Source organism: Talpa europaea, assembly GCF_964194135.1.
Source record: "Talpa europaea genome assembly, chromosome: 16".
NCBI lineage: Eukaryota > Metazoa > Chordata > Mammalia > Eulipotyphla > Talpidae > Talpa > Talpa europaea.
In genome coordinates, this window is record NC_140084.1 from 44,648,739 (window position 1) to 44,674,624 (window position 25,886).

A 25,886-nucleotide genomic window follows, 5' to 3' on the forward strand; every position below is an offset into this window, starting at 1 on the left:
GCCCCTGGCCGGGCCATGCCGAGTCGCCGCGTCGCCAGACCGTCCGCTGCGCCGGAGCCGGGAGCCCTGGGTGAGCGGGGCCGGGGCTCGGGAGAGGGGTCCGGGGCGGGGCGGGCCGGAGGGGCTCTGGGGCCCCGCAGGAGTGTGGGGGCGCCGAGGAGGATCTGCGGGGCTCGCAGGGAGAGAGGCTTGGGGGACACAGTGCTAGAGGAAAGGAAGGAGGCGGAGGACGGAACGGGGTCCGACCCAAGGTAGGGGAGAGGCGTCCCGCTGCAGAGTGAGAGGGGGGCGGGGCTTGACCCCGAGGCAAAGAGGGGGGCGGATCCGACCCCGGGTGGACGGGGACGGGGCGTGGCTCGGAGGCGGAGCAGCGGGAGCTGAGCCGCCGGGGCGGGGCGGGGCCAGCCTCGAGGGGGCGGGGCCAGGCCCCGAGAGCGAGGAAGGGGCGGGGCCTGGCTCGAGAGGGGGCGGGGCCAGGCCGTGAGCGCCGGGAGGGGGCGGGGCAGCGTGCGGAGCAGGAAGCGGGGACCCACTCAGCGTCGGGGGGCGGGGCCCGAGGAGAGAAGGGGGCGGATTCGACAACAACGGGAGGAGGGGCGGCGTCTGCTGCGGCCGGGAGCGGGATGGCGCGTCCTGAGAGAGAAGGGGCTTGACTCGCGGCCGAGGAGGGCGTGCGGCCGGCCCGGCCCGGCCCGGCGCGGGAGAGGTGGCGGGGCCGACTCGGAGGGGGCAGCAGACGGGCGCCGCCGCCGGTGTCGGGGTGAGGTCCGACCCCGAGGGAAGGAAGAGGGTGGGGACTTTCCTGACTGAGATCGAAAAGGGCTCCCGCGGGCCCGACTTGAAGCAGCGACGGCGCGGGGCCCGACTGGGGAAGTGCGGGGCGACGGACAGACACCGGGACACTGGACGGCGACTTAGGGGCGGAAGCAGGGTCAGGCCCTGCGTGCGAGGAGGGCGAGGCCCTGATCCCAAGGGGCGGACCAGGAGAGCGACAGGGTGGGACCGGCCCTCCCACTGCTGCTCCTCTTATCTCCTCCTGAGACACGCCTCTCTCCCCGCAGGGTCCGCCGACCTCTCCTCGCTCTCGCTGGCCGCTTCCAGGACCACGGGTGAGCTGCCCAGCTGCCTGCTCGGAACAGGGGAGGGGGGTCCTGTAGAGGCAGCGTTGGGCCCCCTCTGACTGGGGGGTTTTCTCAGGGTCCTCCTCAGCTTTGCTCTTAAAGGTTGTGTCCCTCCCTCCCCACTGAGGTGCGGGTACCTCCTAGGCCATTAGGAGATGGACAGGCAAAACTAACCACCTATTCATGGTTAGGGTCTAACAGGCGTCCTCTTGGGCCTCTCGGGAGTTGGGCTTTATCTGCCGCCCTCACCCCTTCACTGTGTGAATGTCTGCAAGTCACGTCCCTTCTCCGGGCCTCAGTTTTCTCATCTATAAAATGGGTGTAAATAATATCAGCGCCTCCTTTTTAGGAGGATTGAAAGGATTCAGTGAGCGCACAGCAGAGGCCTAGTAAGTGTTAACTGTCAGTGGCATAATAAGAACAAATAACAGGTATTATTAAACCCTCGTGGGCATCGGTCACTCAGAGGTTGCTAGATCAGCTTGTTGGGACCTAGCTCCAGAGTTTCTGATTCAGCAAGCCTAGGATAGGCCCTGAGAGTTTGCTTTTCTAGCAAGTTCCCCAGAGATGAGAACTTGTCCCTCAACTTGTGCTATCCAAAACTCAGTGCCACCCCCAACCTGGGCTGGGTCTGGACCTTCCTCTGGAGATTGAATCATGGCATGTACCCAGAACTGCTGGTTTGACTGTGAGGGAGCTCTTGTGGGTTCCCCGACAATTTGGAGGCTGATGAAGGTGGGAATGGTGTCGGGAACCGGTACTCCCCAAGTACCGGCTTTGGCCAGGAACAAGGCTGCAATTTTCTGACTCAAGATCTTTATCTTTGGTCTCAATTGAGAGAAATTTCTGACGTCATCCATTCAACAAATATTTATGGAGTGTCTGTTCTATACCTGGCCTTGTGTTGGGCAGTGCAGGGAACTCAGCAGTGACTGAGACAGTCCTGATTCTGTCCTCATGGGCTCCCTATTGAAATGTGAAGGCAGATACATAAACAATAAATGATGGATTATAAAATGTGATAGAGGCTGTGAGGCAGTCTCAGGGTCAATGATATCTAGGAGCAAGGTGGGGGTGAGAGGAATACTGAGATAGAATGGGAGGGGAAATTTCCCTTATTCCAACAGGCCAGACACATCCTGGGCCCTGGGTGTGCAGTGGGGCTGGGACAGACATGTCCCCTACTCTGTGGTGTCCATAGTCTACAGGAGGAGAGAGATTAGTCACTGTGACAATAGGTCAAGTCAGAGCCACACACACACACACACACACACACACACAAATCAAACAAAGGTACTCAACTTTGAGTGACTGGAGTGGGGAGTCTGAGGACTCACTTGGATAAAGTGAACAGGGAAGCCCTAACAAGAAAGTGACATCTAAAGGAGAAGGCCTTGCAAAGAACTAGAGGAAGAGCATTCTGGCAGAGACCATCCTGTGCAAAGGCCCTGAGGCAGGAAAGACATATCTGGTCTACTGCTCTCATCTGCTCACATGAGAACTATCCTGGCTGCCCCTGAATGGTGGCAGGTCTATGTGGGGGTTTGGTGTGTGAGATGTTATTTAAGCTGCGCTCCCAATACGGAGAGGAATGTTTTTTAACATTTCTTGGCTGAAAGAGGACTTTTAGATAATAATAATGTTAGGCAAGCTTTATGGAGTGGTCAGACCCTGTGCTAAGTGGTTTACCTGTGTGATCTTACATCGTGTTAAGGTCAGAGACAGGAGCTCAGACCTCATTTTATAGAGGAGGAGGCTCAGAGAGGTTAAGCGACTTGCCTAAGGCCACACAGCTGGTGGGTGACAGCTGGGATTCAAGCTAACATCTGTGTGAGTCCATACCCCATGCTCTGAAGCCATGTCTTCCAACCTCTCCATTCTACAGACAAACACAACTAGAGAGCCTATTACCCATGCCTATAAAAGAATATCTCCCAACACCTTACTCAGTAGCAATCATCATTCACGTAGTGCCCAGTATTGGGGCAGTTTTAAGTGCTTGCCATGTAATAACTCATTTACTTTTCACAGCACCCCCATGAGGCTGACATCATTATTGTGTCCATTTTATAGATGAAGAAACCAAGGCCCAAAGAGGTTGTGCAATAGGCTCCAGCCCGCACAGCTAGTGCGTTAGCGGAACCAGGATTTGAACTGCAATTCCGAGTGCTGGCCACCGCTGTCCCCTAGGTCTCCATGTCCCCTGCAGCCTGAGAGCTCTTTGCCTGCCCTAAGTCTCAACTGTCTTTGGGTCCCTGGGTAACCCAGTCCCGATGCCTAGGGAGGTTTTTCCAAGCTGGAGTGATTTGAGGTTGGCCTTGCCATTGATCTGAGACATGTCCCATCCACTCACCCAACCTCATTGTCCCCATCTACTGAGTGGGGGTGTCGCCCCCACCCTGCTGACTTCACTTATGGTAGGAGATAAGGGATGCAGAGAAACTGCCTGCTAGGAGCAAAGGTCTGGCTGCCAGGAGCCACTCCCCGAGAGTGAGGACAGGTTGGGCAGCAGGGGAGGTTGGCATCGATAAGTGCCCGGCCAGCGGCCAGCGCGGGCAGAGCTGGGTGGGGCTCAGCCCAGCTGCCCTCCCTTGCTGTGATGCCACCAAGGCTCACTTGCAGCCTCTGGGCTTCCCCTTGCCCTGTATGTGGAATGACTGGAGATCAGTTTCCATTTCTCCACGGCCCCTTCCAGGGCTGAGCTTTCCTGAAGAGTCACTAAGGGGCTTCCCCAGCACTACAGTCACTAACCCTAAGGAAGCAGGGTAGGGGGTGGCGGTGGACACTACAGGGGGCCTGAGCAGGGATGTGGAGTGGCTCGCTGCCCACAGGTGGAAGAGCAGCCTCCTTGCATTGTGAGACACCGGCCCGGAAGTCTAGGGTGGACCTTAGGGAGAGAACACCCCCACATTTTATGTAGAATCTTGGGTGTCCATTTTTTTTTCCTGGTGAGAAGACCCTTGGCTTTTCCTTGGGTTCCCAACAGTGCTTCAAAATCCCTGGACTAAATGGTTTTGGGGAGGCATAAGAGGCTGGGACCCACAGTATAAGGAGCTGATGGGCGGGGAACCCAGGAAGGAGAGATGTGGGTTGGAGCTTGGCACCCCATGGAATCACAGCCCAGGGTTTCCCAGTTTGGAGGAGAAGGAGGAGGGTTGCAGCAAGGGATGGGGTTGGGAATCTGTCTTAAAAGATGAAAAGTCTTTACTGCTTTCTGGACCTCACCTTTCTCTTTGTCTTTCTCTTCCTCCCACAGATGAATTGGGTGAGTATCACAAGGCAGGTTTGGGGGGAGACTGACGGGGACCCTTGCCTTCCTTTTTGTGGGGACAGTTGGGGAATTTGAACAAAATGACAGTGTTCCCAAGGTGCTTGTCCTTGGAAAGGCTCAGGCTAAGCCAGCAGCCCTTGGTGTCCCTGGCGCTGCATTGTGTTCAGCACCTGCCACGGGCCAGGCGCTGTTCTAGACACCGATGATTCAGCCACAAACCAGGCAAACTCCTGCCCTCGTGGAACTGACACTCCAGTGGGGAGACGGCAGGAGAAGGAAGAAATAAAACATGATCACGTTAGATCAGGTTAAGGGCTGGAGAGGACATAGGAGGAGGGAGAGGTCCGCGGGAAACACATGTGACCAGGTCTTTCTGGAGAGTGACACAAGCCCTGGGACAGGAAGGGTGGGAAGGAGCCGGTGCAGGGTGAATGGGGACAGAGTGAAAAGGCCACTGGGGTGCAAGGATAAGACCCCCGAAGAGAGCCAGGCTTGATGGGAGCAGGTCACAGAAAAGAGACTGAGGTGGGGTGAAGGCCTGGGGACTGTGACCCAGCCCAGTCCGGACAAGGCTCTGTGACCCGGGTCAGGGCTGTGGGCTACTTGCCCTTCTGAGATGAGTGCAGTTTGTGGTTCTACGTGTGGAGTGTGGGACTGGAGCAGGCAAGGTGGGGCGCAGCAGCCAGGTTCTGGGTTCTGAAGGTGGAGAGAGGGTGGCCTGTGGGTGGAGGGCCGAGAGAATCGTGACTGTAAACAGACAGCGGGGGTAGAAGGGGAAGCAGCTCCTGGATAGGACAGGGCACATGTGGGCTCAGGAGCCATTAGCAAAGATGTGGGTCCTTCCAGCTGGAGCACTTTGCGGGCGCTGGTGCTTCCTGAGATGGGAACTGCTGGGGCAGAGCCCCTATTACGCGCCTCGTTATTCAACCGGGCCAGATAGAGGCGGGGCAGCGGCTGCTGGGCCCTCCCCTTACCCAGGTGAGAGGTGCTGCGGGCGAGGGCTCAGGAGCGCCAGGAGATGCGGGCGGGGCCGGAGACACCTGCACGCGCCCCCCACCCCCAGGCTTTTCAGCGACTGGGGCGCGTTGGGGGGCGCGTGCCAGGAGCTGGGGAGCTTTGCGCGTGGGAGGCGCTGGGCACGCCGGCACGCGGTCTGTCCCGAGGACAGACATGGATGGGGACAGGCGCGGGGGCGCGGGCCTGGGGTCAGTCCGGCCCTCGCTTTGATCATCAGCGTCACCCCCGCTTTCTGCTTCTCCGCAGAGATCATCGACGAATACATCAAGGAGAACGGCTTCGGCCTGGAGGAGGCGCCGCCGGGCCCGGCCGAGGGGCCGCCGCGCCTGGTGCCTCGCGGGGGCGCCCCGCCGCTGAGCGCGCTGAGCACCGTCACGCTGGGCCCCGCCGCGCCGCCGCCCCCCGCCCCGCCGCCGCCCTGGGGCTGCCCGCTGGGCCGCCTGGTGGCCCCGGCCCCGGGCCCCGGGCCGCGGCCGCACCTGGTCATCACCGAGCAGCCCAAGCAGCGCGGCATGCGCTTCCGCTACGAGTGCGAGGGCCGCTCGGCCGGCAGCATCCTGGGCGAGAGCAGCACCGAGGCCAGCAAGACGCTGCCCGCCATCGAGGTGGGCACGGGGCGGTGGGGCGCAGCCTCCCGCCCCAGACGCGCGCGCACGATGCCTGTGCTTAGGTGGTGGCTGCTCTGGCGGCCGCTACGGTGCGAGCGGGTGGTACTATCCCTCGACACCCCCCCCCACTTCAAAGGGGCGATCCGTCCCAGAAAGACCCCTTCCAGGCCACTGGGCAGTATCGATGGAATTTCTCAGTTTGGGGAAAAGGCTGGGCAGCCCCTGGTTCATAAGCGAGACCTTGGGAACCACAGTGCCTGGGTTCGCATCCGGGCTCCGCCTTGCGCCGGCTGTGCCGCCCAGGGCAGGTTAGCAGACCCCCTGCGCCTCAGTTTCCTCCTCTGCAAAATGGGATGATAGTAACAACCAACCACCTGGGGCTGCAGGGAGGAGTTAAGGAGAAAGGAAACTCTAACAAGGAAACTCTAACAGGGTCAGTGCTGGACAAAGACTAGCTGTATTATTAGTGTTCTTATCATCCTCGTCATCACTCAAGGGCTAGACCAGTCCACGTCTGGGAGTCTGTCTTGCATGCCTGCATTTGGATGAACACGGGACCTACAGAGTGATCAGTTGCAGCCAGGTTTGTTGGGTGAAGAGTGTGAAACTTACTGAGTAAGGGGCAGGGAAATTAACAGTCAATCTCAGAACCTCCACAGCCGGAACAGATATACCTGTGCATGGGTGCAGATAAATATAAACACGCACACATGCTGAAAATACTTGAAATGACAATGTTTCCCCCTGATGTGAAAGTGTCTCCAAGACATAGTCAAGATCAAAAAAGAATTGAGGTACAGAAACTTGCAGGGGCTAGAATACCACCTTTTGTGTTAAAAAGAGGAAGGAAATGAAGCTTTTACATATTCGCCTATGCGTATACAAATCTGGAAGGAAAAGCAAAAATAAATAAAGATGATTCCTGTCAGGTGAGAGAGCTGAATGGATGAGGTATGGGTAAGTGTATAACTATATACACGTTAATTTTGTTTCAAAAATTTGAATCACATGAATTGCTGGTTCAAACCTTTCAAAAACGTGAAGATCCATATTAATGTAACAGAATTAAAATTCAATCTGTGAAATGAACAAAAGTCCCCCAACTCCGGCCCCCAGCACCACCCCCACCCAAATGTTCCTGGTCTCCTGCTCTTATAGGCAGGCTGTAGAGGGCAATTCAGTTCATCTATTATTTCCTTCATGCCTGTCACTGAGAGAAATTCTGGAAGTGGAATTACTGGTCATAGGTAATTTGATGACTATGACTAAATTGTCCTTCCATGGGCTTGAACCCATGACTTTTTCTCCCAGCAGCTCCTGAGAGGCTTGGTTCCCTGAACCTACCCAGTATGGAGTCTTCATGGGCTTTTTTTTTTTTCTTTAAATAGAGGCATGTTTTATTTATTTATTTGTTTGTTTATACAAACACTGGGTACAGTCAGAAGCGCCGGAGGGTGAGAGAATTCCCCAGAGCCAGAGCGGGGAGCAGAGCAGGCAGAAGGACCGAAGTACACTGCTGAGGGGAGCAGCGGGCGGCAGGAGAGGTCTGCGCGCCATGCGGGACCCTCCTCCGGTGGCCAGGGAGCAGCCGGGGATCGAACCGGCACCGCAGAGGCCGTGGGCAGCTTCGCGACCCAGCGCTCAACCACTGCGCCACCGGGGAGGCCCTTCATGGGCTTTTGAATTGAGTACTAATCACCCCACTACCCCTGGCCCAGGGCCCAGCCCCAGTTGCTCCCTAGCAGCCAGTCTCCTTCCTGGTCACCAGCTCCCAGTTGCCTCCAACAAGGGAGCCAGAGGGACCCTGTCTGTGCCTCTCAGATCCCCATCTGGGCTCCCCTGTGCCCTCAGGAGGAAGCCCAACCTCTTCCCTGGGTCCCCGAACCCCTCTCACTGTCTAACTCCTGCTGCCCATGCCTGCCAAGCCGCAACTCGCTCACACCCGCCAACACCTGGGCCTTTGGCCTTGTCCTTCCTCCTCCCTGGAGTGCTTTCCTCCTGCAGCCTGGTCACCTGCTCACCAGGAGGCTCTAGCCCACTTCCGGGACGCCTTCCCTCACCCCTGCACCAGGCCCCAGCACCCTCTCACCAGGTGTTCTGTCCCCCTCCCTCTCTGTCTCTCTCTGTCTCTGTCTCCTCTCTTTGTCTCTGCCAGTGGCTTTTCATGCACAGGGTTTGTTTTTGCATGATTACCTGAGATATCAACAAGTTTGGGCCTTAGAGTCAGAAAGGCATGGGTTTGCGTGCTTGCTTGCTGTGGTCTTACCAGCCGTATGAATTGTGGCCAAGTCCAGCTGCTCTTGGCTTCTGCTCCCTCGTTTGTGAAATGGACTGTCCAGCGGACATGACCAGCACCAGTGGTGGTTGTCTTTGTTATCAGCGGATTCCGGGCCTCGCGGTGATTAAGTAGCATGCTGGCTGTCAAACGTTTCGTTTAAAAAGGGGATTTATCGTCACACGTGGCTTCACCACGGGGGTACAGTCTGAGCGACGGGTCGTTGGGTGAGTTCATTGTGTGAGCGTCACAACGTGTAACCACACACACGAAGACGGCCCAGCCTGAGAGCCGCCGTCGGAAATGCCGTCTGTGGCTATTGGAGATGTTTTTAAGACAGTCACACTGTGCTGGGAATGTATGTTTCCCCGCTCTCTGAATTTCAGGAATGGGGCAAGTGTTATGCAGTGAGCGGTAATCTCATGTCCCCGTCTTTAACCTGAAGCAGTTCATCTGTTTTTCCAGTATGACAGGGAATTTCTTTCAATTTTATGTCTAGCCCAGCTGTTTTTTTTTTTTTAAAGACTTATTTATTTATGCATGCTTGCATACAAGAACTGGGGTGTAGGCCAGAGGTGTGGGGGTGGGGGGTGAGAAGATTCACCAGAGACAGAGTAGGGAGCAGCAGAAACAGGTGGATCTACTGAAATACACTGCTGAGAGGCGCCGAGGGGAGCCAGAAGAGGTCTGCTGCGCCATGTGGGTCAGCTCCCTGGCCGGCCGGGGATCAAACTCATGCCCTCCTGCTACAGTGGCTGGCGATAGCTTGATAGCACTGAGATTTTAACCTCTGGGCCACCAGGGAGGCCCCAGCCCAGCTTTTTCTTTCGGAAAAATGTAAAGCTACCAAAGAGCACCACCCACACCCCCTACACCCTGTGCTCTGTTCCATTATGTGTCGAGCTTCCTCTTTACACACATTTCTGGAGACAGACTTGAAAGTAAGTAGGAGACATGATGAAACTTCTCCCAGGGTGTTGGCGTCTCTGTGTGTAGCTCTTGAGAACAGAGACTTTTCCTAAATGTAGCACCAAATGTCATCAGGACACCATTAAACTCTAGAAACTTACTTTTTGTACAAAGGTATCTACTGTGGAGCCCATAGGCTAATTTTCCCAGGTGTCCCCAACATACCTTTTTTCATCTGCTTGTTAATAATGTGTCTGGGATCAAGTGCCGCTTTGAATGGTCTGGTTGATGATTTGAATGCTCCTGTCGCTTCCAAGTGTGTATGTTGCCACCCTGTCTCCCAGTAATAGGAGGTGAGCCTTTGGTATTTGTGCCCTTATAAAAGAGACCCCTTAGAACTTGCTGGACCTTCCTCCACATGAGGACATGGCAAGAATTTACCATCTCTGAGGCCTGGAAGAGGGTCTCACTGGCCTCCAGAAAAGGGAGAGAGAAATTTCTGTGGTTCGCTACCTCCCAGTTCCTCGTGTTGTGACAGCTGCCCGCACAGAGCGAGACAGGTTGTCTGTGGTGACCTGGATCAGATTCTCAGTCTGTCTTTGCGTTTTGGGACCTTTGTGGCAGGCAGGACAGAGGTTTTGTAGACTCTCCGCATTGGGGATGGAGGTGGGGTCATGTATTTGGATGGGGACACTGTGATTCCGTGGCCTTTCTTGTGTGTCACATCAAGGGACAGGGCGTGGCCGTTTGTTCCAGCTTTGGTGATGTGAGTTGGAGCCCGTGGTTAAGGCGTTGTGTGAATCCATTCAGGCGGCCATAGTAATGTACCACAGACTGGGTGGCATGAACATTGGGAGCTTATTCTTTCGTAGTTCTGGAGGCTGGAAGTTCAGGATGAAGGTTCTGGTGGGACTGGTCCACTGAGGCCTCGCTCCTTGGCTTGTTGCCTTCCCATGTGTCCTCATAAGGTTTTTTCCCTGTGGCCACACTTGTTAGGTATCTCTCTGTATGTCCAAATACCTCTGCTGAAGAATCAGGACCCCAGGCAGATTGGATTAGGACCCACACTTATCAACTTCGTCACCTCTTCAAAGACACAATCTACAATGCAGTTATTCTGAAGTATTGGGAGCCAGGGCGTCAACATACTAATTGTGGGAAATGCAATGTAGCCCATAACAGATAGTGATCTCCTGGCATCCCCATTATAAAGCTAGAGTTTTCTCTTTGTAATTAGTAAGTTGCCTGTGAGGTGAGACTTGGAGATGGTGTTGCCCCCCCAACTTTTTATCTCTATGGAGTTGTTCTGACTTATGTTGATTTTGATTTCAAAGAGTTGAACAGTAAGTGTCCAACAATAGCAGATAACCTATGTCTGCATCTGGATTCAGGATTTTTATGTCCATCTTTCAAAGAAGCAAACAGAAGCTCAGAGAGGGTGAGTTACTTGTTCAGGGGCACACAGCAAGTTGACTCTAGTAATTATTCCATTCACTAAATGCTCCTACACCCCAGGTACTGAGCAGTACCTATTTGACAGGTCAGTTCAGTAAGACCCGAGAGGTTTATCACACAGATGGCTAGCGAGACAGCTATATAGGGTGCCAGGTCTGACTTACAGTGAGGCCTGATGTATCCTTCACAATCTGCATGACATCTCAAAGATGAACAACTTTCAGCCCTGAAGTCTTGAATCCTGAAACCGTGATTTCTGTGCTTTTTAGACTCTCCTAATATAAAAATGAGGGCTGATTCAGTGAATGGATTTAGCTCTGTCTGACCCAGTGAAATTTATAGTCCATATTACCTTCCTCAGCTCATCATCACCCTAAATGCATAATGCCTGGACTTGAATATGAAGGAGAAATACCTCCACATTTATATCTCTGTGTAAATGCTTGGGCACAGCCCTGGAGACACATAACACAGGTGACAGTGGCTTGTGACTGTGAGTGCACTGGCCCTGAATGCAACCTGCCCTGGCATGGCCTCTGGGACGTTCAAGCCACTCGTCCAGACTGCCCTTGCTGATGGAATTTTCCAAAGTGGCAGGAAACTCTCAGTCTAAACAGAATCCAGTCTCTCTGCACAAACATGGTTGCTATAGTCCTTGAAAAGTTAGTGTATTTTTAAATGATGAGGAGAAATACTCTACGGGTAAAACAGCGAAGTGCTGAGCCCTGATCATTTTTTTTTTAAAGATTTATTTATTTATGCGTATAAGAACTGGGGTACAGACCCTCTCTTTTAACTCCTTTAACTCAGGTCCTGAGCCCTGATCATTTTTAAACAGGTTTGTCACTGATGTTCAGAAGGTGGGACTGTCCCTGGGTTTGCACACTGTGTAGAGCCCCTGGCACTGCTTACTGTCTGCTTGGGGTCCCCACCCGGAGTTAATCATCATCACCCTCAGTAGCTCAGAACGGCCACTAGAGGGCAGTACTCCCCCACTGAGACAGGCTCCTTGTATTTCATAGGCATTTCAGCGTCTATATAGGTTCTGGGCTTAGGTTCCTGGCAGATTTTATTTATTTATTTATTTTATTATACTCCTTTTTTTAAAAAAAGATTTATTTATTTATACAAGCACTGGGTATAGTCAGAAGTGCAGGAGGGTGAGAGAATTCACCAGAGCCAGAGCGGGGAGCAGAACAGGCAGACTGATGAAGTACACTGCTGAGGGGAGCAGCGGGCGCGGCAGGAGAGGTCTGCGCGCCATGAGGTACCCTCGCCAGTGGCCGGGGATTGAACCGGCACTGCAGAGGCTGCGGGCAGCTCGGGTGACCCATGACAGCCAAGCCCCCTCGAAAGAGACTGATTTCCTTCCTCCACCACCTGTGGCTGCTGTGTGCAGGAATTCCAACACTGGTTGTTTTAACTTCCCTTTTAAGAAAGAGAATCTGGAAATCTGGAATAATGGCCTGTATCATACTTTTTATTTATTTTTTTAATTTATTTTTTTTTATTTATTTGTTTGCTGGTTTTTGTTTTGTTTGTTTTTTGTTTATACAAGCACTGGGTACAGTCAGAAGTGCGGGAGGGAGGGTGAGAGAATTCACCAGAGCCAGAGCGGGGAGCAGAGCAGGCAGAAGGACCGAAGTACACTGCTGAGGGGAGCAGCGGGCGGCAGGAGAGGTCTGCGCGCCATGTGGGACCCTCCTCAGGTGGCCAGGGAGCAGCAGGGGATCGAACTGGCGCCGCAGAGGTCGCCGGCAGCTTCGCAACCCAGCGCTCAACCACTGCGCCACCGGGGAGGCCCCTGTATCATATTTTTTAAATGGCTCCAAAATTTCCTTCAATTTTTGTGCTAAAAAAGAAACTTTTTAGTGTTTTTTAAAAGTTTCATTGAGGTATAAGGGATACACACAAAAAATTGCATGTTAAATGTACACATGTCTGGGCAAAAAAAAAAAAAACCTGAGGGGCAAAAATATTTAACTTGATCTCTTTTTTTTAAAAAAAGATTTATTTATTTATGCATACAAGAGCTGGGGTATAGGCCAGAGCTGTGGGGAGTGAGAGGATTCACCAGAGACAAAGCGGGGAACAGAACAGGCAGACTGACTGAAATGCACTGCTGAGGGGAGCAGCGGGCAAGACAGGAGAGGTCTGCTGCGCCATGTGGGTTTCTCTCTGGCCAGCTGGCCGGGGGTGTTGGGGATCGAACTCATGCTGCAGAGGCTGTGGATTGCTTCATAGTGCGGTGCTTAACCCCTTGAGCCACCAGGGAGGCCCTAACTTGATCTCTTAATTCAAAAAGATGGCTCCCATCTCCTCACTGTCTTTTATGAAGCTGATTTTTTTAAAATATTTTTTTAAGATTTATTTATTTTTATACAAGAGCTGGGGTACAGGCCAGAGGCACGGGAGGGTGAGAGGATTCACTAGAGACAGAGCGGGGAGCAGAACAGGCAGACGGACAGAAATACATTGCTAAGGGGAGCAGCGGGCACGACAGGAGAGGGCTGCTGTGCCATATGGGTTGCTCCTTGGCCGGCCGGGGATCGAACTCGTGCTGCAGAGACTGTGGATAGCTTCACAGCTCTGCGTTCAACCCGCTGCTCCACCAGGGAGGCCCTGAAGCTGATTTTTTAAAAAATATTTATTTATGTATTTATTTATGGGCCTCCCTGGTGGTGCATCAGGTTGAGCGCCGTGCTGTGAAGCTGTCCACAGCCTCTGCAACGGGGATTCAATTCCTGGAGGGCCGGGGAGAAACCCACAGGGCATGGCAGACCTCTCCTGTCTCACCTGCTGCTCCCTCAGCAATGTCTTCGGTCCGTCTGCCTATTCTGCTTCCCGCTCTGTCTCTGGTGAGTTTTCTCACCCTCCCGCACCTCTGGTCTCTACCCCAGTTCTTGTATAAACCCCAGTTCTTGAAATAAATCTTGAAAAAAGATTTATTTTTTTATACATACAAGAGCTAGGGTACAGGCCAGAGATGTGGGGGGTGAGAGGATTCACCAGAGACAAAGTGGGGAACAGAACAGGCAGATTGACTGAAGTACACTGCTGAGGGGAGCAGCAGCGAGTCAGGAGAGGTCTGCTGCGCCATGTGGGTAGCTCCCTGGCCGGGGATCGAACTCGTGCTGCAGAGGCTGTGGACAGGTTCACAGATTGAGTCTTAACCCTTTGTGCCACCGGGGAGGTCCTGAAGCTGATATTTTTGACCTGGCATGCATGTGTGGTGTCCCCCCACAATTAGACTCACGTGATGTGCCTCCAGAGGGACTGTAGCCCAAATGATGTTATGTCCTTCCCAGCGCTTCCCATCTGGGGTACCAGGGCCCTGGGGTCCAGGGATGGTGTTGCTGACCTCGATGCCCTGGTCACGGTGCTTCCTCCAGGTGTTTCCATTGCCAAGGCTCTGCTCTTCCCTGGTCACTAGCATCTTATCTGTGACTAGACATGGAGACTCTGTGTGACCGTTTTTTTAAAGTCTGCGTGGCCACAGAAAGCCCATCTGTTCAGCAGCTGGTATCTAGGACACCCCCCGGCCATCACTTGGGAGCCTTCAAGTGAAGATCTCAAGTATCCTCATCCTGGAAAGGCGGGGAATGATAGAAGGGCGGGGAGCTACCAAGAGTGTTTGGATGGGTGCAAGTGACTGCAACAGGACCCCCAAGAGCCCCTGTCTTCCTGCAGCTCCGGGAATGTGGAGGGCTGCGGGAGGTGGAGGTGACCGCCTGTCTGGTGTGGAAGGACTGGCCCCACCGAGTGCATCCCCACAGCCTTGTGGGGAAAGACTGCACCGACGGCGTCTGCAGGGTGCGGCTCCGGCCTCATGTCAGCCCCCGGCACAGGTACCCAACCCCTGAACCCCAACCCTTCCCCCTGGGTCATGGGGAGCCTGTGGGTCAAGGGGCCGCTTGGCCAGACTCTCCTGCTGCATTTTCTAGATGGGGAAACTGAGGCCTGGGGGAGGTAGGGAGGGGTTTTCTTGGGCCTGGAAGCCTGTCACACACACATTCCTACATATTCTGTTAGGCCCCATTTCATGGAGGAGGAGACTGAGGTGAGGGAGCATGGACAGCCAATGGCAGAGCTGGAATTGACTCTGCACTTGACTTTACGGCCAAAACCTGGGCTTTCTCTCACTTTATAATTTATTTTTAACAAATAAAGGCTCAGAAAAGATGTTCAGTGACAAACAAATTACCTTCCATTTTTGCTCCAGCTACCAGTATCCCTTCCTGTAGGCAACTGAGGATATGCTGTGTGTGTGTATTTCTACATATTTACAATATAAATATATACATTTACAATATATTTACAATATAAATATATACAATATAAATATATACATGGATATATTTACAATATTACAATATAAATATATACATGGATATATTTCCCTCCCAGTATAAATGGTGTAAGACATTTGCACCTTGTTCCAGTTCATCTTGGGGATCATTCTTATCAGTACATTTAGAGTGGCCCTATCCTTTTTACTGACTGCGTAGTAGTCCTGTTGTGTATGGATAAACATACACTTGTTCATTGAACAAGTATCCTAGTAATGTGCACTTAGTCACTCATGACTTTATTACTTACCATGCTGCAATTGATGACTTTACCTACATATCATTTCTTCTCTAGGGTAAATTTCTAGAAATGAAATTGTGGCTGCAAGTCTGTATATTTGTACTTACCGTGATTTCTAAATTTAATGAAAGTGTCAGCTCCATAAGAATAGGAATTTTTTAAAAAGATTTATTTATTTTTATACAAAAACTGGGGTACAGGCCAGAGGCGCAGGAGGGTGAGAGGATTCACCAGAGACAGAGCAGGGAATAGAACATGCAAAGGACTGAAGTACACTGCTGAGGGGAGCAGCAGGCGAGACAGGAGAGGTGTGTCCCACCATGTGGGTTTCTCCCTGGCTGGCTGGGAATCGAACCGATGCTGCAGAGCCCACAGACAGCTCCACAGTGCTGCGCTCAACCCACTGCGCCACTGGGGAGGTCCGAGAATAGGAATTTTGTCTCTTTGTTTCTTGCTATATTTCCAAGAGCCTATCCCAGTGCCTGCACACAGTAGGTGTTCAGGAAATATTTGTGGAATGGATGAATACTGCCACATTGTCCTCCAATATGTAATTGCTGGAGCAATTTACAGCCCCGCCAGCAGTGGGTCAGAGTGCCTGGTTCTCCACAACCCCACCAGCAGAGGGTATTTTTTTTTTTTAATGCACATCACATCAATGACTAATTTGTTGTTTTCTTATTATAAGTGAGGTTGGCTATTATGTGTACGTGGTAACAATAGGATAAGGTGTCTCAGGTTTGCTAAAGAATCCTTGACATCCCTAAGGGATTTGAACCCCAGCTCCTTCCTAATTCTTGTTCCGTGGGCCCCTGGGACTGTGCCCTGAGGTAGCATTTGCTGGAAACTTCCTGTGGGTCAGGGCTGTACCTGGCCCTTGCAAGTAACCTCCCTTCCCCATGTCCCCATACTCAGCTTTAACAACCTGGGCATCCAGTGTGTGAGGAAGAAGGAAATTGAGGCCGCCATTGAGCGAAAGATTCAACTGGGCATTGACCCCTACAATGGTGAGTCTTTGTGCCTGGCCTGGTCCTCCCATCCTCCTGAACCCTCTGCCTGCCCCTGTCGCCTTGCCTTCTCCAGTCCCTACCATCTCTTCCAGACCCTTCCCTTCCCTGCCCACCCTGTCCCTCCCACCAGGTTCTCCACCCTCTGCCTTTCTGCATCTCCCCCACAGCTGGGTCCCTGAAGAACCATCAGGAGGTGGACATGAATGTGGTGAGGATCTGCTTCCAGGCCTCATACAGGGATCAGCAGGGACAGATGCGCCGAATGGATCCAGTATTATCTGAGCCCGTCTATGACAAGAGTGAGTTGAGGGTGCTGTGTCTGTCTAGAATGTCCGTGGACTCAGGTATCAGAAAACCCTACATATATTGTGGCATCAGCAAACAGCTTGTTACTTATTTTTCCTTTTCTCCATTTTTAAGTCTATTCCTGTTGATTCAACTACTCAACAGTAGCTGGTTCAGCAGCTGATTCTCTTGGCCTTTCCCTCATGGTCACGAGATGGCTGCCACAGCTCCCGACATCATGTTTGTGTTCAAGTGATGATGGGCAGTACTGCCCTGTGAGTACTGCCCTCTGCAGGTTGCAGATGCAAAATTCCCAGGGTCAGCATTTACTATGTAGACTATGGAAACAGGACCTCCTTGTGTTGTAGAATGTGTAACTGGAACAGCTTAGAGGTGACCTGAGGAAGAGGCTGAGTGAGTAAAGCTGTGACTCTCTTTTTTTTTTAAAGATTTATTTATTTATGCATACAAGAACTGGGGTATAGGTCAGAGGTGCAGGAGGGTGAGAGAATTCACCAGAGACAGAATGAGGAACAGAACAGGCAGACTGACTGAAATACACTGCTGAGAGGAACAGCAGGCAAGACAGGAGAGGTCTGCTGCGCCATGTGGGTCACCTCCCTGGCCTGGGATCGAACTTGTGCTGCAGAGGCTGCGGATAGCTTCATAGTGCTGCGACTTAACCCCTTGCGCCACCAGGGAGGCCCTGTGTCTCTCTTTTATAGACAAAATAGCATATTCCTCACCATCCTGCTGGTAGATTTCTGCTTATCTCATTTGGTGCCATGGTCATTGCTAGTTAGTTGCAAGGGAGTCTGGGAAAGCAAATAGATTTGTTTGTTTGTTTGTTTGTTTGTTTTTCAGTCCTCTCTGGAGGAGTATAAGTGTGGAAAAGGGGATTGAGGATTTGCTGTTAGGGTTTACCCAGCCATAGTGACCACCACAACATGGAAATGTGGAGGGTATTCATTCAGCTGGGGCTTTTAAGGATGTAAGTGATAGAATCCAGCTCAAAAAGATAGAAGAATAAAAAGAATGTGTTCCATTAACTAAAAAAACTCAGAGGTAGCACAGCCCTCAGGTCTGGCGACATCCAGGTCCTCAATGATGTCATTAGCGACCTGTCAGTTGGCTGCTCAGCTATGCTTCCTCTATGTTGGAGGCATTCTCGGCAGGGCCCTCTCATGTCAGGGCAGAAAGACTGTGTGCAGCTCGAGGCCTGTATCTTGCCATCTTGGTATCTCTCCCCCACCCCTAGAGCTTCTCTGACCCAAATTATTTTTAAAGATTTATTTATTTATGCAAACAAGAGCTGGGGTGTAGGCCAGAGGTGCTGGGGTGGGGAGGAGAAGATTCGCCAGAGACAGAGTGGGGAGCAGAACAGGTGGATCGACTGAAATACACTGCTGAGGGGAGCAGCAGGTGAGACCAGAGAGGTCTGCTGCGCCACGTGGGTCAGCTCCCTGGCCGGGGCTCGAACTCAGGCAGCAGGGGCTGCTGATAGCTTGATAGCACTGTGTCTTTCACCCCTGTGCCACCAGGGAAGCCCTGGCCCAATATTTTTGCTCCAAGTCTCTAATTGGCCTGGTTTTTGTCATGTGCTCCTTTCTGACCAATCAGCTATGGCCAGAGAGAGGTGATGTAGTGATTGGCTGGTTGGAAGCACATGACCACTGCTGAGCTAAGGAATGGGCTCAGCCCTACCCATTTCTTTGGTCTGCCATGGGGGTGGTCCCTTGAAGGAAAACTGAGGGGCTTTTAACAGAAGAATGACCAGGACTGCTAATGGCAGTGCAAAAGGTGTCCACTGTAGATTTCAGGCCATTGACCCTCCTCGAAGAGTTGCCTCTGACCTCTGCCCTGCCAAGGGTCTTTGAGGTTTGAGGGTGTTCCTTTTGACTGGACACTCATGCTCTCGGGCCGTCAACATGGAGGACTCCTTATTGTCTCCTCGTATCCAAGCATCTTCTTTTTCTACCTGAACCAAGGGTTCATGTAGGACCAGGTGCCCTGCCTTATCCAGTTCTCACTTCTCCCCAGGCAGGTGGGCACCCATGCAGTACCTGGTGAGGGTTTGATGACTGAATTCTGTTTTTTCTTGCATGCTCACATCCTTTTGCTCTTTCTCAGAGTCCACAAACACGTCAGAGCTGCGGATTTGCCGAATCAACAAGGAGAGTGGGCCGTGCACGGGGGGCGAGGAGCTCTACCTGCTGTGTGACAAGGTGCAGAAAGGTGAGGGGCCTGGGCCAGTGAGTGGGCACAGGGGGCTCTGCTGGCTCGAAGGAGAAACTGGGGATGCCAGTGGGTGAGAGGATAATGAGGAGCTTGTTAAGCCAGAGCAGAAGGATTCAGAACTCTGACTTTGGAGTCAGACAGAAACAGCTCATTGTTTCATTCACTCACTTGTTCCTGTGCAGAGAGGGAGGTCGGTCGTCTGTGCTGGTGCTGCCACATGCCATCTTATGTCCTTATGTCCTTGCCATCTTATGCTTGATGTCTGGGAGACTCTGCTGTTAAGCTCTCTCTTTTTTTTTTTTTTTTAAAGATTTATTTATTTATGCATACAAGAACTAGGGTACAGGCCAGAGGTGTGGGAGGTGAGAGGATTCACTAGAGACAGAGTGGGGAACAGAACAGGTGGATGGACTGAAATACACTGCTGAGGGGAGCAGTGGGCAAGACAGGAGAGGTCTGCTGTGCCATGTGGATCAGCTCCTTGGCTGGCTGGGGATCGAACTCATGCTACAGTGGCTGTGAATAACTTGTTAGCGCTGCTTTTAACCCCTGCACCACCAGGGAGGCCCCTGCTGTTAAACCCTTGAAGTTACGTAAATGACTGCATTAGGGCCCTCTTGTGGGGTGACGGGGCTACTGGTGGAGAAAAGGGGGCACGGGGAAGGCATCATCCCCTCAGTCATGTATGTTCAAATGTTCCTCTTCAGATAGGGTTTAAAACAAACAATAAATCTCCATCCGGTGCCAACTGGGCAGAGGGCCAGAGGGAGCTCTCCTTTTTACGGTACAGGCCTTTTCTGTGCCCTTTGTACTTTCTATCACATAACTGTCATCAGGAACTTCACCAGCAACTGCAGGAAAGAGCTACCTAGGGCCTTGCTCCTGCTGTATGCCAAGCTCTATGAACACTTAGGGTGCTTATTCGTTATTAGGTCATCCAGTCACCCCACATTTCTGTGAGGTTAGTGCCTCTTACCCCATTTTATGGGTGAGGAAGCCAAAGGTCAAGTAGGCAGAGACAGGACTGGGATTCAGGTGATCTATACTCTTTACCATTTCTTATGGGAGAAAATATAAAAAAAGAGTTGGGAGACCTCCCCGGTGGCGCAGGGATTAAAGATAGCACTATCTTTAATTGCCAGCCACTGCAGCTCAAGTTCGATCCCCAGCCAGGGAGGTGACCCACATGGTGCAGCAGACCTCTCCTGTCTCGCCCGCTGCTCCCGTCAGCAGTGTATTTCAGTAGCTCTGCCTGTTCTGCTCCCCACTCTGTCTCTGCTGAATCCTGTCACCTCCCACACACACCTCTGGCTTACACCCCAGCTCTTGTATGCATAAATAAATAAATCTTTTAAAAATAAAAAGAGTTGGGGGAGAAAATGAGAAGCTTTGACAAGGTGGTATTTGTTTTTATCATGAACCACTTATTTGTTTTAATTTTTTTTAAAGGTTTTTTTATTTATGCATATAAGAGCTGGGGTACAGGCCAGAGATGTGGGGGGTGAGAGGACTCACCAGAGACAGAGTGGGGAACAGAACAGGCAGATTCACCAAAGTACACTGCTGAGGGGAGCTGTGGGCAAGTCAGGAGAGGTCTGCTGGGCCATGTGGGTTGCTCCCTGGCCGGGGATCGAACTCGTGCTGCAGAGGCTGTGAATTGCTTCATAGTGCGGTGCTTAACCCCTTGCGCCACCAGGGAGGCCCTGAACCACTTTTTTAAATGAGGGAAAAGAGGCAAGTTTGAAACGCCACCTTTAACAAAGCAACTTTCCAGAGTTGTTTGACAGTGATGGTGGTGACCATGAGAATAGTAACAGTAACAGTAGTGGTGATTACGTTCCTCGACTCCTGACCCTGTAGGTACTGGGCATCACGTGGGTTGATTTACTTGAGCCCCACATCTAATCTTGATCATCCCTGAAAGACCCAAGCCCTTCAATTGCTGGGGTCTCTGCTCCATAGGAGTCTCCTCCCCTGCCCCTCCCCTGTCCCCACCTGGGCTCACATGGCAGAGGGAATCTTTTTTCACCATTTGACACATAGTGATTGAGCGCTCATTCTAGGCACTGGGGTAGCAGCAAATAAGACAGAGGAAACCCTATTCTTGTGGGGCCCACTTTTGGTGGGGGCAGCAGATAGTAACCAAGGTAAAGCAGTAAAGCATTGTATATGCTTGATGGTGATATGTACCAAGGTCAAGCAAGTGGTTCAAGGTCAACTAGGCAGGTAGAGAAAGTATTGAGAACAGGGGCAGAGAGGAATGGTTGGAGGGGTTCGGGGATGCAGTTTTACTTAGGAGAGTCAGCCAGGACCCCTCTGAGGAGATGACATCAGAGCCATGAAGTTCTGTGTGTCCCTCTAGGGAAAAGTGTTCCAGCAGAGGGAACAGCAAGTGCAATGGCCCTGTGGTAGGAGTAGATTAGGTTGTTAGAAGAGCTAAGTCTGATGAGTAGGGAGAGGGAGAGGGTGGGAAAACCTGCTACAGCCCCAGGGGTCCCCCCTTTTCAATCCTTTTGCAGCTTGTATGATTATAGAGTTAATAACCCAGTCTTTCCCCACCGGGTCAGAAGGGCAGGACCTGGTGTTCTTTTGGTGAGCAGACCCAGGACCACCCAGACCACGGTTGAGCACACATGAGGTTCTCAGGAAAATAAAAATTTATCATAGTTTGGGCCTCCCCGGTGGCGCAGCGGTTGAGCGCTGGGTTGCGAAGCTGCCCGCGGCCTCTGCAGCGTGGGTTCGATCCCCGGTTGCTCCCCGGCCACTGGAGGAGGGTCCCACATGGCGCGCAGACCTCTCCTGCCGCCCGCTGCTCCCCTCAGCAGTGGACTTCGGTCCTTCTGCCTGCTCTGTTCCCCGCTCTGGCTCTGGTGAATTCTCTCACCCTCCCGCGCTTCTGACTGTACCCAGTGCATGTATAAACAAAACAAACAAACAAACAAATAAATAAATAAAACATGCCTCTATTAAAAAAAAAATCTTAAAAAAAAAATTATCATAGTTTGTTTCTGGGGGGAATTAGCGTCTGCTGTGTGACTGCACTGGGAGAGCACTCTTGGAAGTTTGTGCCTGGTTCTGCTGCACTTTGCTGGGCACCTTTTCTCTTTGCTGAGTATGCTTGGTCTCTATTTGCTCTAATAAGTCAGATTATGTACTGAGTCTTATGAGTCCCCTGTGTGCAGAATCCTGTGTGTGAGTCCTGTGTGCTGAATTTGATGCCGTAGGGGGATGTTAATTCTACTTTGGAGTGTTAGAATTAAATGTGATAATCAAAAATACACAGAACACTTAGTGGTGGCACACAGTAGGTGTGCAACAGAAAGTTAGCTGTCAATAATGATTAACTTTATTCCTAGGAATATTGATGTTGACTTTGGGGGAGGCTGAGTGAGTTGGGGGCCCAGTGGGCCAGTGTCCTGGCTTAGCTGACATCCCCACTTTCCCGCCAGAGGACATATCGGTGGTATTCAGCAGGGCCTCCTGGGAAGGCCGGGCTGACTTCTCGCAGGCTGATGTGCACCGCCAGATTGCCATCGTTTTCAAGACACCTCCGTACGAGGACCTGGAGATCATCGAGCCAGTGACTGTGAATGTCTACCTGCAGCGGCTCACTGATGGGGTCTGCAGCGAGCCTCTGCCCTTCACGTACCTGCCCCGGGACCATGGTAACCCCCGCAACCCACCACTTCAGAGGCCTGGGCCTTGCCTGGGGCAACTTGGAAGGGAAAGGGGAAGAGGCAGAAGTAGAATTCAAAGATGGGTTCAAATCTGGGCTGCCACTGACTATGTGATCTCGAGCTTTAACCTCCTGTGCAGAATGGAAAAAACAGTGCCCATCTCATGGCACTTGGGAGTATTTAATTGTTCCTCCCTAAGCACCCCTGCTTACCCTTGGACTTGGGCTGGGTAGTGCTGGGGACACAGCTGTGACTGAGGTACCTCTAGCCCAGTCTCATGATGGCGGTGGGAGGGGGGAAGCCGATCAATTCTCATACAGTGACAATCAGCGATGACAGGACTGGGATGGAGTTGCTCAAGGGGCTCAGATTGCCCAGCGGGGTTACCTAACTCATCCTTAGGAGTCAGGGAAGGCTTCTTGGAGGAGGGGACAGCTGAGCTGACCACTGGAGGATGACTGAGTAGTTCAGTAAGTGGGGGGAGTTGAGGAAGAATGTTTTAAGAAGTTGGAACAGAAATCGCAAGGATTCTGAGGCAGGATTCTGCCTGGGATATTCCAGAAACAAGAGGCCAGTGTGGCTAGAAGTGGATTTGGGTTTCTGATTAAGTAACTATGAACATCTATTGGCATTGGCTGGCCAAGAACTGGAACAGCTCAGCAACTTCCTGAATGGTCTTTATAAATTCTTAGTTAATTCTTATTATTAACAGATTACTTTGTTTCCCTCTGGCATCTCCTACAGATAGCTACGGAGTCGACAAGAAGCGGAAACGGGGGATGCCTGATGTCCTTGGGGAGCTGAACAGCTCTGGTGTGTCCCCTCTACCCACCTCTATCCACACCCGCCTGCAGGTCCCTGGGAGGGGGTGACTAACCCCACCCTGGTTGGGGAGGAGGGACTGTTGGGATCCAGGGCTCCTCATCTCTGCCTTTCCTCAGACCCCCATGGCATCGAGAGCAAACGGCGGAGGAAAAAGCCGGCCTTCCTGGACCACTTCCTGCCCAGCCATGGCTCAGGTGGGTCCCAGCTTGGCAATCCCCTACCCCCTGGGGTGGGCCGAGGGTCAAGTACAGCCCTGCTTTTCTGACCTCTCCAGACCCCCAAAGACCGGCCAGTGACTCACCACTTTGTCAGTAACATAACGTGGAAAGAATTGCAATTCTGGACAGTCAGGAGGCTCTGATCTCCCCGGGGCCACTTACTTTTACTTGCTGTGTGACCTTTGTCAGGTTGCTCTACCTCTCAGAGTGTTAGGGACTCATTGAAAAAGCCTCACCGCATACCCACCTCATTGGTTTTTTAAAACTTCATGTATTTATTTTATTTTTAAAGATTTTATTTTTATTTATGTATGTGTACAAGAACTGGGGTGTAGGCAGAGGTGCAGAGGGGCAGTGAGAGGATTCACCAGAGACAGAGTGGGGAGCAGAACAGGCAGATTGACTGAAATATGCTGCTGAGGGGAGCAGCTGCTGAGGAGAGGTCTGCTGGGTCACCATATGGGTCACCTCTGTGGCGGGGATCACTGCTGATAGCTTCATACCCTCTTCCTCATTCTTGAGGAACTTCTCCCTAGCACTTCAGTAGCATAGTTTCAACCCTGACGGGGCTGTGTGTGACTTATTTTGCCTTGGTTTGGTGATGGGAGTGGTGATTGTCTCTACTCATAGGTACTCTGGATTAGAGGAGGCCACACTGGGATGCATCTAGCTGGGCGTGGAGGGGGTGGGGAGAGGGGTGCACTGGACTAACTACTGGGCCGTAATTTGGCCTTACAGCCCATCACACTTCCCTTCTCTTCTCAATCCCCGAAGGCCCATTCCTGCCGCCATCAGCCCTGCTGCCAGACACAGAGTTCTTCCCCGGCACCGTGTCCCTCCCCGGCCTGGAGCCCCCCGGCGGGCCGGATCTCCTGGACGATGGCTTTGCCTACGATGCCACGGGCCCCACGCTCTTCAACATGCTGGACATGCTGACCCCGGCACCCCCCCTCGCCAGCGCTGTCATGGGCAACGGAGGTGCCGGGGCCGCAGTCGGGGAGTCCCCCGGCCCCGAGCCACTAACGCTGGACTCTTACCAGACCCCGGGCCCCGGGGATGGGGGCACTGCCAGCCTCGTGGGCAGTAACATGTTCCCCAACCAGTACCGCGAGACGGGCTTTGGGGGCGGCCTCCTGTCCCCGGGGCCTGAGGCCACGTAGCCCTCGCGGAGAGGCCTGGGTGGGGAGGGCGGTGGACGGGGCGGGGGCACTCAGCCCGCACGGCCGCCACCCCCGCCGCCCGGATCAGTCTTCCGACCTTTTCCTTCTGAAGTGGACATCTTCAACGCTGGCCAGCAGCTCCGTCGCATCGGTTTCCCCTTGAGCCTATTTACAAAAGAGAAGACCGAGTCCGGAGAGAACCGAGGGCTTGGGGCGCCGCGTCGGCCCCCACGAGCGGGGCACCTCCTCCGGGCGGGCGCTGCGGAGGACACGCGGGAGGAGGGTGCAGGCCCCTCGCCCTCGCCCCCAGGCCTCAAGGTGGGGGGTGGGGGCTGGTGGGTTGTTCAGAGTCTTCGCAATAAAGATGAGTTTTTCAGCCTTCGGCTTCTCCTCTCTCTGCCTGGGACGCGCCTCCAGGTTCCCCGCGACCCCGCCTGTCCCCAGGCCCCGCCCACAGTGCCCGCCCCTCGCAGGCTCCGCCCCTCGCAGGCCCCGCCCCCAACGTCGGCGGAAGCGCGCTCTGCCGCGCTCCACCCCTCCCCCTTCGCAGGGCCTCCCACTTCCGCTTCCGGTGCGGGCCGCGCGCTAGCGCAGCGGTAGGAGGCAGCGACGAGCCGGTGAGTGCAGGCGGCGGGCCCCGACCTCCTGGTTCCCGGGTGGGTGTCGGCGCAGGTTCGCAGACTCGGCCTCGCCCCGGGCTCTCTGAGCCTCCGCGCGGCCCCGCCCCCGAGGGCCGCCCGCCTCGCACCCCCGCCGGCCGGCCGGGGCCTCAGGCCGCGCCCCTGCCCCCACCGCGGGCCCGAGCCCGCCCGCCGCGTCGGACCGGGCCTTCGAACCCGCGACTTGCACAGGCCCCGCCCCCTTGTCAGCAAAACTTGACCCGAACCCGCAGACCCGGCCCCGGCCCGTCAGCCTTGTCCAAACCCTCGCGCCCCGCCTCTGCCCCAGAAGCTGGCCTCGAAAGTAAGCCCGCCTCCTCCCGTCTGCCAGCACCATCTTCCTCAGTCTCTGCAGCCTTTTTACCTCCCTCTCCCGGAGTCTCTTTCGTAGGTCTCTGCTCCGCGTGGGCTTTTTCCTCACAGTACTCTCCAAGTTCTGCTCCTAAACGTCGTCATCAGCCATCCACGCCCTTCACCTGCCCTCGACCCCCACCTCCATAGCCCTACTCTGGTCCCATAGACTCTCCTCTGTTTTCATCCCTCTGCGAACTAGGCCTCCCCGCTGTGG

General features: G+C 53.3%; 1 protein-coding gene across 2 annotated transcripts; it reads left to right on the forward strand.

Moving 5' to 3' along the window:
* On the forward strand, positions 1-24,659 carry RELB (RELB proto-oncogene, NF-kB subunit; the record flags this gene model as incomplete). Of its 2 annotated transcripts, XM_084257822.1 has the most annotated exons (12): positions 16-70; positions 1,062-1,109; positions 4,378-4,404; positions 5,656-6,014; positions 14,347-14,504; positions 16,162-16,253; positions 16,424-16,555; positions 18,672-18,776; positions 22,229-22,444; positions 23,201-23,269; positions 23,398-23,475; positions 24,274-24,659. In XM_084257822.1, 12 exons carry the CDS (start codon positions 16-18, stop codon positions 24,657-24,659), a joined length of 1,725 nt encoding a protein of 574 aa, XP_084113948.1. The 2 variants fall into 2 exon arrangements, with proteins under 2 accessions (XP_084113947.1, XP_084113948.1); XM_084257821.1 differs by lacking the exon at positions 4,378-4,404 and having other exon boundaries at positions 1-70.
* Positions 24,660-25,886: the final 1,227 nt, after the last annotated feature.